The 14820-nt window shown below is 43.7% G+C and overlaps 1 protein-coding gene across 1 annotated transcript in view; it reads right to left on the bottom strand.

The window, feature by feature from the left end:
• MYOF (myoferlin) overlaps positions 1–14820 on the bottom strand; it is a 156140-nt gene that overhangs the window by 54905 nt on the left and 86415 nt on the right. Inside the window, exons 20-24 of the mRNA XM_080822325.1 lie at positions 8895–9072; positions 7573–7697; positions 5298–5404; positions 2915–3107; positions 1358–1513 (exon numbers count right to left, since the gene is read on the bottom strand). Of these exons, the coding sequence (XP_080678451.1) occupies positions 1358–1513; positions 2915–3107; positions 5298–5404; positions 7573–7697; positions 8895–9072 (759 nt within the window). The remainder of the gene's footprint in view (positions 1–1357; positions 1514–2914; positions 3108–5297; positions 5405–7572; positions 7698–8894; positions 9073–14820) is intronic.

Here is a 14820-nt window from a genome sequence, read left to right as displayed (position 1 = left end):
TAAACTATGTAATTTATATTAACATGTATTGAGTTTAATTACTGTTATTTTAAAATGAATTAATATTTTTTAAATTTCTCATTTTAATTTCTATTACAGTAAATATTGATAGATATAGCCCATACAGACAAAAGCTCTCTGGGATCTTCAATAATTTTTTTGAGCAAAAAACCCCAATGAATTCAACATCTCCCTAAACTGGATAATGAGTGTTAACAAAATCAATAAATACATACAACATCATCTTGAAGGCATTTTTTTTAAAATATAGTTTTTAAAAAAATACAGTTTTTTTAAAAACCTCCTTTATTCACCAGGTTCTAAAAACCTAGCATGGAGAATACCATGTTGCCTCCTCCCTGACCCACTGCGAAATTTTATTTATTAATCAGTTTGCTTCCACCGACTGCTTACAGACACAAGTGTCATTGTGGTTCTATCTGAAGTAAAATTTATTCCACCCAGAGATACGTGAAGGAAGATAATTCCTCTGGTTCTATTTTCACTCTCCTGATTTAAGAACAATGAGTACATTTATTACAAATTAGGAGATATCTCCATGTTTTAAAAGAACACTGTCCCCTGGCTGCTTTTTCTCTTCTTGATTTTTTCTTTCTTTCTCCCAAATCCAAAGAACTGGGCTGGGGCTGGCTGGGGACAGGGATGCCATGCCCATGGGACTGTTCTGATTTCTCGGTTTTCAGCCTCTGGCCCTCCCTTGTTTCTCCATAAGCCCACACAGAGCAGTTTTTAATGCTGGGTCCTGGGGTGGGCTTACAGGGTCTACGAAGCTCCCGAATCATGTATTAAACATTGGTTGCATGTGAGATGTGCACACTTCTGGAAGAGAGGGCTGGTAGCTTCTACCAGGTTCTTAAAGGAGCCCATGACTCTAAAACGTTCAGAACTACTGCCCTAAAGCAGCAAACTCTCAGTTCTCAATCTGAAGACCAGTTCATGAGGGCACAGGCTGCACAGACTATCTCTATTACTTCTCTTTTTTTCCTACTTCCTGAACACTCACTAGAAGGGAAGGGAAGGAGGCCTTGCTTAGCACGAGCCATTAGAAATAAGAGGAAAATTCCTGCCAGAAAGCACGGCATTCACAATGGCACGTTAATATTAGCGTCACAGAGATCTCTCCAGAATAGTCCTTGACTGAATGCCAGCAGACGCCTGACCATTCTCTGGGAATTACCGCCCTGGGGGAAGCTGCCCGAAAATGGGCTGGAATTGATCATAATCGCCCTAGTCGCCCCGTGATCAGCAAATAAAGCAGCCCCTTCCCAGGAATGCGGGTTGTGCCTGGAAGCAGTTCACAGTACACGGGGGTGGGGGGGGTGGGGTGAGGCCGTACCTTCAGCAAGATGGTCTGGGTTTTCCCGCAGTACTTTCCAGACGCAGTCTCCCCACTGGTGGAGTAGAGAACCTGATGGGCGGGAATGCGGGCATAGGCCAGTCTTTTCTCTCCCCGGATCATCCAGATGATAATGTCCGGCATGCTGTTCTGCGGCTGGTCACGCGGGCAGATGGAGAAGGAAGCAGAGCTGGAGTTAAGTCTGCGAGCGGAGGGACTGGACACCCTGCCTGCTGGCTCCTCAGGGCTCCCCTTAGCCCAGAAACTCTGTGAGTGGGGATCTGTCTGAATTCCGGAGTCACCCACTTTCTGGGACCACACGGAGCCTGCGGGGCTGGGAGGCAGACCGCGGCTGGCCGGAAGGAACAGGGCGAAGCAGAGGGGAGCTTCACCGCCCAAACCCTGCCCTCCACAGCTCTGAGAGGTATTTGACGAAACACCCCCTCTTCTCTCACCCACCATCTGAAGAAAGTCCTCGACAGCAGTCAAGGGTTACAGGACTCGCACAGGTCACGGGACACAGACAAAGCATCCCCAGCTCACAATCCTGTGTTTGCCCAATCGGAGATATTCATTTAGTGTTTGCTTTTTTTAAAAAAGATTTTATTTATTTATTTGACAGACAAGCAGGCAGAGAGGCAGGCAGAGAGAGAGGAGGAAGCAGGCTCCCCGCTGAGCAGAGCCCGATGTGAGGCTCGATCCCAGGACCCTGAGATCATGACCTGAGCTGAAGGCAGAGGCTTAACCCACTGAGCCACCCAGGCACCCCTCATTTAGTTTTTTTTTTTAAACCTCCTTTTTTCTGATTATAAAGGGGATATAAGTTCACCATAAGGGAACTTTGGAAGTACTAAAACATAGAAAGCAGAAAATAAAAATTACTAACAATCCATGTTTTTGCACACGTATTTCTATCCACAAATTTATGACGATCCCCCTCCAGCTGAATCTCTGGAGCCCAGTCGGAGGGGTGTCCTACGCTCTTGGACTTCCAGTCCCTAGAGGTTAATGGCAGCCAACATTCGCCCAGCACCACTGTGTGTCTCACACTGTCCTAAGCCCTTTATAGTCATTATCTCCTTGAATCTTCACGATACAGTGCTGTGAAGGGAGTACTACAATGGTCTCCATTTTATACATGGGGACACTGAAGCTTAGAGAGGCTGCCCAAATTTATACACGGTAGATTCAGAATTTGCAAGCAGGTCTTCCCAATCCCAAGCAAAGATGGCACATCCATCCTCTGTGCCACAGATCTGACGTGATCCCTCAACTTGAGGTATTCTCTGCTTGAATCATGATAATGACAACGATTTATCGACTGTGAAGACCTTTCCAGGACCCCCAACTCAATGTTCTTCTCCCATCCCCATTTCAGTGATGCTCAGCCCATTACCCATGAGCATCCCAGCCCAGTAACTCCTCAGTTGCCTGATCTGTCAGATCTGCTCAATATCCCAGATACTAGATTCTCTAAGTGCCTTCTCCAGCCGTGGTGCCATTCCACAGAATCCCTCTTCCATACCAAGTGACCTTTGAGGAGTTTAAAAGTCCTACCTCTTCAGTCAGTTGGAGCAATTTTTCAAGCCAGTCCTCGATTTCTGCCAGTGTAGACTTCACCTCTGTGGCCTCAGACCTCATCCTCACAGCTGCCTCGTGGATCTGGGAGAGAGATCGGGACCGCAGTTTTTGGATCTGAGTGTCGAGAATTGTGACATTGGCTTTTCCTTCCAGGAGAGGCAATGTGTACCTAAAGAAAGAAAACAAATGAAACAGATATTCTGCAGAACAGCTTTCTGGGTGTCAGAGTTGTCGAATCCATTTGTTTGACTTCCACCTTGGGAGCCGCGTCTGTGGTGTTGGCAGAGGCGATCTGCCTGACAGATTCTGAGCATTGCGGGGGGATTAACATTCCAAAGCAATTTCTTGGGTTTAACTCCAGGCCCCGTGGAGTCACTGGAGAGAAGATGGAAACAGTTGCAGCATTTGGGAGGAACACGTCTTCCTTTCTTTTGCTTCTTACAACCCGAGTACAGACCCACAAGATGAAGGCAGATCACAGAGCATTCGGCAGAAGGGTTCCCAAGGACCACACACCCCTAGGCAGTACGTGGAGGGGGGTAGGGGGCTCAGCAGGTCTGCAAATCCCTGGAACTTATTTTAAAATCTGTGTCTGTGTTGGCAGGCAGTGCGATGTATGACAAAGACCCCATGCTTCGGAGCTGACCATCTGGGTACAAATCCTGACCCACCATTTACTAGTTCTGTGATTCTGAGCAGTTAATCTCTTTGTTTTTCCATCTTCAAAGCTGGGACAAGAGCATCTAACTGTTAGGGCCGCTGTGAGAATAAATGAATTCATATATGGAGAGCGCTTAGAACAATGCCGACTGCTGAGAAAAGTCTGAATGGTGTGGCCTTCGTCGTTAAGCTTTGTCTTCCTCATTATCTGTCTCATGAGATATTTGAAGGGGCCCATTAGTTCCCCAAAAGTTAAGAACCACTTGTGGAGGCAAAGCTCCCATTAAAATGAGAAGTCTAGAACAGCTGAGCTGGGGCCAGAACTCACCTTCTTCTGCAGAGTCTTCCTCTCCCCACGGCAGCTGGTGGGGCCTCTGGGTGAGCCCGCCACCAATTCCAGGAAGTTCTACTCACATTGTCTCTACCTAGAAATTCCATTGATTCAAATGTCCCCTAGCTTTTTTTTTTTTTTTTCCCCTAGCTTCTTAAATGAAGGAAATCCCAGCATGACTTCCTTTAAACACAAATTTCCTGTTACATCACGTTAAAAAGATTCCATTTGATCCTTCAAAAACAGTTCACATCCATTTGGTTCGAAACCTGTGTCAATAGATGGTTCTGTGTTTTGCTCAGCAAACCCTGAAATTCACAGAATTTTCCACACGAAGATATTACCAAATGTTTCTGTTTGGTTGGATTAGTAATAGGCTGAAAAGATTAAGTCCTGGAATAATTCTTTGAGGCACAAAATGCATATGAAGCCGCTAGCTCCAAAGTCACAGACCTTCGATAAGGAGATGTTGCCTGTGTGAAGCATGTTGCGGGAAAGTTGTGTGGAAAAACCCAAGTCTGGGCATCAAATGCACCTCTTCACCTCCTTGGGCCTCTCTCTGCTCACCCCTAAAATAAGGAGACTGGGAGAGATGACCTCTTAAGACCCAGATTTAAATCCTCTGAATTGAAATCCCAGCAGGGCTCTGATCTCAGCTGGGCTTCAATGACCTAGCGAAACCACTAGAAGGCACAAGAAGACAGGGAGACTGAGGGTGTCAGCCCCGAGCTAGGGGCAGGGGTGGAGGTGGGGGACCATCCCTGGTTTTTGCTGCTTAGGAGAAGTTTTCAATAGGCTTTTCTTTTGTAACTTCCCTGTCCACTGCACTATTAGTCAATATTTAAAATGAGTTTGGGATGAATCACTTCCCCCTTTGATTTCAAAATGCCCAGGGATCTGAGCTGTTTCCCCAAGTCACAGTCCTAAAAGGGTTTCCGGCTCAAGTCAAATCTACTGGCTTTGTGAAGGGAGCCTTAGCCACAGTTCAATAGGCATTCAGTTAAAAAGCAAGTAAAAAGGCTGTTTCTAAAAACATGTTTGTGAACTAGGACTGTTATTCTGAAGGCCTGCTCCCTCCTTCCGTCTCCCCACCGCTTGGCTGGGACTGCCCTGGGAGATGCTTCCAGGAGAGGCCTCCTGCCTCCTGGCCTCCCCTCCCCGAGGCTGCTTTAGAACTGGCAGGGAATCCGAAAGTGGAGCTTTTCCAGGTGGTGATTCAGAGACTCCTCCTAGTGACTAGGGCCTTTTGAGAATCTCGACTTTTTTTCAGGCAAACAGTGGAAACAATTCTAGAGGGTCTTTTAGTCCTACAGTTCTAGGGAGGAAAGCATGACTGGGAATTCTGAGATAGGAACAAGGTCACTGTACCTTGTATCTTCTATAACTTCATCAATGAGCTTCAACCATATTTCGGCCAGCTGGTTCGCTGGAACTTTACCCTGCATCCCCGATTTCAGAGCCTCAAGATTCAATTGCTGGAGAGTTTGGAAAGAGGAAATAATTGGTCAGTGTGCATTATGCTATTAAACTCAGTAAAGGTTGAACATTTATCTTTAAAGAAAAAAAATGCACAAAAGCCTTAACAGAAAAACCAGAGCATTTAATTTTTTACATTTAAAAATGCTCACCATAGCTTAGCACTATTTACTTGTCTTCAAAATGCAATCAATGCTGACATGTACAAGTAATAGCACAATCTCTCCTACACCTTTGGCCTCTGAAACCATGTAAATATTTTATGTATTCAAAGAGGAAATAAAATAAAACCAACAAAGATGGGGAAAGGAACCCCAACACGGAACAAAGAACAGAAACAAATGACCGATATTGCAGATGAATGACGTAACTACACCAAACCCAAATAAATTTTGAACATAATATTTTGATGATACACCCTCCGTTTAAAGAAAAGAAAGAACCATGAACATATCAAACTCTAAACTGATTTGCTTCTCACAGTGGTTTATCTGTGGATTTTAGGATTTACCAAATGAACAAATGAGGTTTCTCACTCTTGGACAAAGGAGTTATAACTGTAGAAATCGGGAAGACTAGAGTAAGTCTGTGATAATAGAATGGAGTTGGAATTATCCTTATAAATTCATTGCTTTTCATATATTGGCAGGTCTAGAAATAAACTGACATGTGAAAACGTGTGTGAGTGCTCACGTTTAAACGTCCCCAGTGAGAAGGCCTCGAAGCAATGACATCTAAATGGTAGCGAGCATTCTAGTACCCAGATGTTGGTTTTTACATGCTGTTCCACTAAAAGGAAATAGAATTCCCCGGGAAGATGGTGATTTGGGCTGGGCAGGTAAGTACAAGATGAGCCCAGAACATACGTTCTGTCACTGTGAGCACCTGCTAACAGATGGAGGGCTCTCCGGGATTATCGAAATCCTGATCATGGGAAAACACCATCCTGTCCAGCTGAGCATGGCATATGGACAGCCTGGTCAATGTTGATGAATAAGGCTGAAGAACACCCAAAACATCATCAGAATAGAGGGGTGACCAATTCTTTACTAAGTCCCTCAAGATGGAGGACTGGAAGTTCATCCCACAACTACACTGCATATCACTTGCAGCTTTGTTATGGCAACGATTATGTTTAAGTTGACTTAAACCTACAATTCTCCTTCAATATTGTCTTCATAACATAAAACAGTATTTTCAGGTTTTGCCACGGACTCTTTGTTCGGGTATATTCCAGGACCCCCACACATGTTGGTCCTACCCTGACAGAGGTTAAAGCTTAGAAAAAATTAACACTAATGTAATCTGGAAATCAAAACACTAATAACAGATGGATTTTATCAGTACCTGATAGAAGTAATGTAGTATCTTTGACTTAAAACATATCCCAACCATGAGCCCGTTCTCATCAATGTCAACTAGATGGAAAATTACAGATACTGTAATTTTAATTACAAACTGCATCTATGCAGTTTGAACCAGAAGGTACCCCCAACCTCCAAACGAGGTCCTCTAGTTTACAAAGAGAATATAACATGTCAGGCTCTGGTTCCTTGAGCCCAACTCTTCCCACAGTGGAGATTTTTACCCCATTAACAGTAAAGCTCTAAGGGCTACATGTTTCAACTGGAATGAACCATTCTCCATGCCACACCTCATTGTGGCAGAAACTGTGGGTTGTCCTCCTACTTCAATACCCACCCCCTCCTTCCTCAGTAAGAGGGCTTTTATCTGGTCATCTGCTAACCCAAGCAGTAGTAACCCAACCCATCCAAAGTAGGATGTGGCCGTGTGACTGGATTCTGGCCAATGGAGAATGAGTAGAAGTCAAGTATGTGACTTCTGGGTCTTTCCCTTCAAGGGAAAGGCCTGTGTCCTCTACTTCCCCCTTCCCTTCCCTCAGGCTGGAGGGCAGCTGTAGCGGTGAGCCGCCTCAACTGTGCAGACAGTGATAACTCCTTAGTGATGGGAGAGCAACAATGGGGAAGGAGTTTGGGTCCCCATTACCACCGAACCTCTGTACAGCCATGGAACACCGACCTCAACTGTACGAAAGAACTTTTATCTTATCATTGTATCCTGAGGTCTTGTGTTAGAGGGATCTAGCCTAAAACTAACACATAATTTACTGTTTGGTGGAAAGGAAATATAGGAAAGATAAACTTACCAACCGTTCTGCCATGGCTAGGAGAATGTTTACCGCATCCAGGCGATGACTAATGTCCTCCCAGTACGAAGTCAGGGTAACAACTGGCTTTGTGTGGGCCCAAGGCAAGTAATAATAGTAGTTCCCTGGTGTAGAACATTGAGAGTTGATGAACACCGGACACTTAATGCATTTATGCAAACTGGGCTGCTGATCGATCTGTACCCGGAATGGTTTGGGGTGATCTGGGTTTTAAGTTTTATTTGAAGGAACTGAGGGATAGTTGTTTTGGAAATCTCTCTAAAATACCCTAGTAAACTGAATACAACAATTTTAGGATCTTGTAGTGGTTCAGGATCATATGTCTGAACATAACTGATGATTCTACAACATGGCAGCAGAAAATACACAGCATAGGGGGTTAGATTTTATGTGTCTGCACCTGAAAAGTGCTATTCTAAGTAAATATTTTTGTTGGAATTGGGGCAAAAAAAAAAGAGAATGTTTTCTCTTTGCTAAAGCCTTAGCTGGATACATGGGGTTTGGTACTACTGAGAGCCTTATGATGGCTAAAAATTATCAGCCAACATTTTTTAGCACACTTGATATTTTAACACTTTGTACAGAATTTAGTTAAAAACTATGGCAATACTGTTGGAACATTTGATCAGCATTTCTCTCTCCTTTCTGTATACTCTTAAACCATTTCTTGAAACCTTCACTAGAGCATTCTCATACTCCACTTTCTATTATGACTTATTTTACACACTAGAATGTAAACTTAAAAGCGGGGGCTGTTTCTCATCCACCTTTGTTCAAATACAGCTATTCAATCCTCACAGCAGCTCTGGAGAAGTGGCTGAAACTGAAGTTTACAATTAAGTGATATGGCTAAGGTCACAATGCTGGCGAGTCACAGAATGAAGACCAGAAGCTAGATTTTCCAGGGCCTGAGCCAGAGTCCCGTCCACTTCAACTACTCAATCTAAGAGTAGTTTATGGCTTGGTTGGGTGGAGCTGGGCAGAGCAGGAGCTGATTTAGGGGAGCTCAGAGTTCAGCAAGTCGCCATCTCGTGATTTTACAAAGCAGAGCCAGTGTGAAAGTTGGACATGGGAGGGGGAACTAAGGTTCAGACCCTGGCAAAGGGCCTATGACTTCTTGGGTTTGACCAGTCTTGAAGGTGCTTGAACCCCAGACACCTCTCTTCCCCATTCAACCTTTTCTTCCCACAAAGCATATGCTGAGCATAATGGCTGCCTAAGGGAGACTATGCCAGGTGCTTCTTGTCCTGTGGTGCACCCACTGTAAACGTGGAAGGAGAGATGGTTAGAGTGACTCTTACCATCAAATACGGCACGGCTGTATTGAGTGGTTGATGCCAAAGGCTTACAAGTGGTGTCAAACTTATTGCCATAGTTCCCAATGCTGACTTCAAACTGAATGGCCTCGCCAACATCTTGTAACATGGTGGCTGAATGGAACACGGCAGACAGGCTATACTTCCGCCTTCGCTGGTATTTCTATAAAGTACAAGCAGACATGAGGCTCAGTGAAACTTGTTTTACTCTTATTTATATGTGGGTTTCTAGGAGGTGTAATTTTAAACCTAATAATTTGTGTTGAATTAAATGCCAGTAGAAAATGTTCTTAAATCTAGCATTTTCTCTTGGACTCATTCGAGTGGGCAAAGATAGAAGTGCCAGGATGTTTGCTGCAGTGTTGACTGAAATAGAGTAAAAAATGAGAACGATACAAATGTCTATCAATAAGTCACTGGTTAAATAAATTATGTTACATTCATATAGTGGAATAAAATTTATAAAAATACAGGTAGATCCATATGTGCAAACATGGAAAAAAGGCATTTTTAGGCGAACCCACTGAATTTAATTTAATATTGGCATATGCATGGCAATTAGTTTAATATTGGCATATGCATGAAGGAAGTCTGGAAGAATAGAAATAAAACTGTTAACAGTTACACTGGGGAAGGTAGAGAGGTTTTGGCTAACCTTACTTTCTACCTTTTTAATTGTTTGAATTATTTAAGTATGAATTTTCTAATCAAAAACAATGAAGTTTTTTTTAACAAGGAAGATTTTTAATGTAAGATTTTAAAAACAAGTGAATTTAGTTGAACTTACTTTTCTGTTTTCTGAAATAGAAATCAAATGTTTTTTCTCTCTCTTTTTTTAAAAAATTGCTGGCTTACTGAGTGTTAGTGTGTGTGAAGGAGCTGAACAGAGGGCCAACAATGACCACACCGAGAAGCCTTCAGCCTAGCAGACATGATCATGAGCCCTTCTGGCCTTCCTACATTTGGGCACATAAAGTCTCTTGAATCCACCTCCTGCGCCCAAATCCTTGCTCGGATGGCATCCCTCCTTCTTTGTGGATCATGTCCCCACTGATCATTGGGTACCTTGCCTTCTTTAGTCAAACAGAGCCATGCAATGGTTTAAATTGCTGTATTTCACTATGTCCTAGGCAATCTGTCCCTTAATATTGTCCACATCTAGAGCCTTTCCAGGTCCCTGTTGGCAGCCAGTCTCTGTAGATGCTTGCCCAGCTTGGGGTTGAGACTATAGTGGTTATTATAGTGTGACCACATTGGCTACATGCTTCACTAGAGAACTTGTGGAGACCCATGAGGATAATACTCAAATCGTTTGACGAATTCTCACCATAGCAAGTTTAGTTTGAAAGGCCCTAGAAAAGGAACTCCCAGATCTGCAGTCCTTCAATGTGAGATCTGGAGGCCACACTGCTATCAAACTTTGGCATATGATGACCCTCTCTGTTGTTGCTCTTTTGCATTGTTACCTTGCTACCAATTAGTGTACCACAATCTAAGTGGCAAAGTAATGACACCTTTTACCTCTAGACAGCTAACAAAAATTACCTGATCCTGGTAGGATTTTTATTAACTGATTTCCCTTTGTTATTCATTCATACCATGGCCTTCATTCTATTAAATGAATCACAATCATGGGTAGGTCTTCTGCCCTGGATAAAAATGTGTTCTTTCAAACCTCCAATGGAAAAAAGACAGTCTCTTCAACAAATGGTGTTGGGAAAATTGGACAGCCACACGCAGGAGAATGAAACTGGACTGTTCCCTTAAACCACACACAAATATAGACTCAAAATGGATGAAAGACCTAAATGTGAGACAGGAATCCATCAAAATCCTTAATAAGAACACAGCCAGCAACCTCTTCAACCTCAGCCACATCAACTTCTTCCTAGAAACATCACCAAAGGCAAGGGAAGCAAGGGCAAAAATGAACTACTGGTACTTCATCAAGATCAAAAGCTTTGCACAGCAAAGGAAACAGGCAACAAAACCAAAAGACAACTGACAGAATGGGAAGAAGATATTTGCAAACGACATATCAGATAAAGGGCTAGTAACCAAAATCTGCAAAGAACTTATCAAATTCAATACCCAAAGAACAAATAAACCAATCAAGAAATGGGCAGAAGACATGAATAGACATTTCAGCGAAGAAGACATCCAAATGGCCAAAAGACACATGAAAAAGTGCTCAACATCACTCGGCATCAGGGAAATACAAATCAAAACCACAGTGAGATACTACCTCACACCAGTCGGAATGGCTAAAATTAACAAGTCAGGAAACAACAGATGTTGGCAAGGATGCAGAGAAAGGGGAACCCTCCTACACTGTTGGTGGGAATGCAAGCTGGTGCAGTCACTTTGGAAAACAGTATGGAGGTTCCTCAGAAAGTTGAAAACAGAGCCTATGACCCAGCAATTACAATACTGGGTATTTACCCTAAAGATACAAATGTAGTGATCCGAAGGGGCACATGCACCTGAATGTTTACAGCAGCAGTGTCCACAATAGCCAAACTATGGAAAGAACCTAGATGTCCATCAACAGATGAATGGATAAAGAAGAGGTGATACACACACACACACACACACACACACACACACACACACACAATGGAATACTATGCAGCCATCAAAAGAAATCTTGCTATTTACAACGACGTGGATGAACTAGAGGTTGTGTTAAGTGAAATAAGTCAATCAGAGAAAGACAATTATCATACGATCTTTCTGATAAGAGGAATTTGAGAGGCAGGGCAGGGGGTCGTGGGGAGAAGGGAGGTAAAAATGAAACAAGATGGGGCCAGGGAGGGAGAAAAACCATAAGAAACCCTTAATCTCATGAAACGAACCGAGGGTTATTGGGGGGTTGGGGGGTAGGGATAGGGTGGCTGGGTTATCGACATTGGGGAGGGTATGTGCTATGGTGTGTGCTATGAATTGTGTAAGCCTGATGATTCACGACCTGCGCCCCTGGGGCAAATAATACATTATATGTTAATTTTTAAAAAATGTGTTCTTTCATTTACAGAAGTACTTAGAGAACAGTTTCAAAAACTTCTTAAATTGTGGTAAAATACACAGAACATAAAATTCACCATCTAAACCATGTGTCCAGTTGGTGGTGTCGGGGACATTCCCATTGTTGTACAACCATCACCACCATCCATCCACAGAAGTCGTTCTAGCTTACAAAATTGAAATCCCGTACCCATTAAACCCCAACTCCCCATTCCCACGTATTTTCTGTTTCTAGGAGTTTGACTACTCTGGGTATCTCATGTAAGTGGAATCAAACAATACGTGTCCTTGAGTGACTGGCATACTCTACTTAGTGTAATGTCCTCAAGATTTAGTCCCATGGCAGCATGTCTCAGAGTTCCCTTCCTCTTTAAGACCTACTAATTCTGCATTGCATTGCTGAAAGACAAATGGAAGTATATTAAAATTTTTAAGATTTTATTTGAGCACACATGTATTTGACTGGGCAGTGACAAAGCGGAAGCAATTAAGAGTGCTCCACCTGCAAGAGCCAGAGGAAAAGACTTTTATAGAACAAATGTGGAAGGAAATTATTTGATTGGCTAGAGCTTAAGTGGTTGCATTATTTGGGAAAGCCTAGCTGGTTAATTGCTATTTCTTGCTCTTTGGTTTTGATTTTTTCTTTTTTAAAGATTTTATTTATTTGAGAGAGAGAGAGAGAGCACGCACAAGCAGGGGGAGGGGAGAAACAGACTCTCCACAGAGCAGGGAACCCGATGCGGGACTCAATTTGGTTTCTTAACCTTGAGGCATTTATAGGCTTATGTTCTGGTTTGCTTGTATAGGCTGCCAAGGCATGAGAGTCACTTCTAATGGCGTCCTCGTGCAATAAATTCAGCAGTGTATATATATTACATTTATCTGTTCATCTATTGATGGACAGCTATCAATGGACTGCTTCTACCTTTTGGTTATTGTGAATAATGCTGCTATGAGCATGGCTGTCCAAATATCCATTTGAGTCCCTGCCTTCAATTCTTTTGGGTATATACACAGCAGTGGCTTTCTGGATCACATGGTAATTCTATTTTTAACTTCTTGAGGACTGTTTTAAAAACATCTGCCACTGACTATAGTTTGCTGTCTTGAAGAACCCCAGGACATTCCACTATTACAAAATCTCCGTTTTGGTTAAAGGAATTTTTGACATGGTATAATGGAAACTTCCACTAGGATTTCATCAGAAATCCCTCGGAGTCTCAATCTTTTTTGAAAGTCTTTCCAAAACATTGGTTTGAAACCTTAGCTGCATATTGAATTACCTGAGAGGCTTTCAAATATACTTAGAGCTGGGACCCGCATCCCAGAGACTCTGCCTAGCACTCTGAACTCAAAAGCTTCCCTTCATTAGTCCACTGTCATTCTGACAGAGAGGGTTTCAGAGACTTTTGTCATTTGTCAGGAGTCCCCTTCACTACCCACTAAGTAGTAAGCTTAAATCCTCCAGAACTATCCATGGTTCAGTAATGCTATGGGAAGTCTGGGTTTGGTTTAAACCGTGTGAACATTAGAAAGTAGGAAGTCATTTGTATTAGTCAAGAACTTGGAGATACAGCACAACTTCTTCTTTGTAAACCAACTGGGATGAAAGAAGAGAAGCGAAAGAGCAAAGCAAAAATATGAAACATAATTGGGGCCTAAGTCCGGGCCCAGAAACAGTGAAGAGCATTGAAGCTGGAGCCATCTGCTAATGCAGGGGCTGCAGAGAAGAGAGGCGGTGCCTGGGGAGGCTCTGGAAGGGGTAGGGATGCTACTTCTGGCTGGGCTGGCTCTGCCTTGCACACCTCCATGTGGCCATGATTCCATTAGATCGCCCTGAATTTTCCTGAGCAGAGCTTGCAGTCACCTGCAGAAGCCCTGGTAGGACCCTCCCCCTGCTGAGTTTGAGCTCTAAGACAATGATCTGGTTCTGGCCATCACCACGCCTCCCAGCAGATCCAGCACACACTGGGAGCCACTGGAGATGGAGCAGCTCCAGCTCCACAAGGGGCAGGCCACCCGCAGGCTGCTCACTCGCCCCAAAGACGGGCTCTGGACTGTTGCAGCTGAGAATTCCTGCCCTCCCCCAGCCCTTTCCCACTTCCTCTGCGCCTTCCTGGCTCAAAGAGGTGGAGAGAAGAAGGAACGACCGACATAGTTCAGAGACGTCTGCAGCCTCAACTTTTGTTTCCTGAGTAGCCTTGGGGCAAAACTGCTCATAACAGGGCAAGTTAAAAAATGTAAATTATGATCTACTGAACACTGATGGATGTTTCTCTGACTCTGTAGGGCCTTGGGGCTCTCTTTCTAAACATCGAAGACCAGTGCGTGTTGTAGATGGAGGTGGTATAGGGTAGAGTTTCAGGAGTAAATTTGGGGAACGGGGTTATTTTTGTCAAGCAGAATACTGAGAAGGGGTAACAAGTCAACAGCTCTTAAAAGTGGTTGTGGGACCACCAGGCACGGGACATTCAGGGTCAGTGACAAGGAGATTGTGCCAAAGAAATCCTCCCAATTGGCCACCTTTGGTCTGTTTACCAAAGACGGCTGGCCACCGGTGGATCTGGAGGAAGAAGGAATGTTCTACTTCAAGCAAGATCTACTGAGCACTTATGGAGGCCAGACTGATGGGACAACTCAAGGAGGCTCTAACTGAATAACAGACTGCATGTTCATAAAATGCTCCTGCAGTACGTTAGGTCCCACACAAAAAGACTGAGAAGGAGTAGAGGAGTAGAAGAATCTGGTCTAGGAACAGATTCCAGATGGTAGAGACAAAACAATAGGGTCCTTCAGGGGCCAGGCTGAGGTTCCAGAAGCCAGCAGGTGTCTGAATAGGGATGGGATTGCAACACTTGATCTTCTACCTGCCTGATCCCTTAGGGAA

This window comes from Martes martes (genome assembly GCF_963455335.1).
Source record: "Martes martes genome assembly, chromosome: 14".
In the NCBI taxonomy this organism is placed as follows: Eukaryota; Metazoa; Chordata; class Mammalia; order Carnivora; family Mustelidae; genus Martes; species Martes martes.
This window is presented reverse-complemented; position numbering and strand designations above follow the sequence as displayed.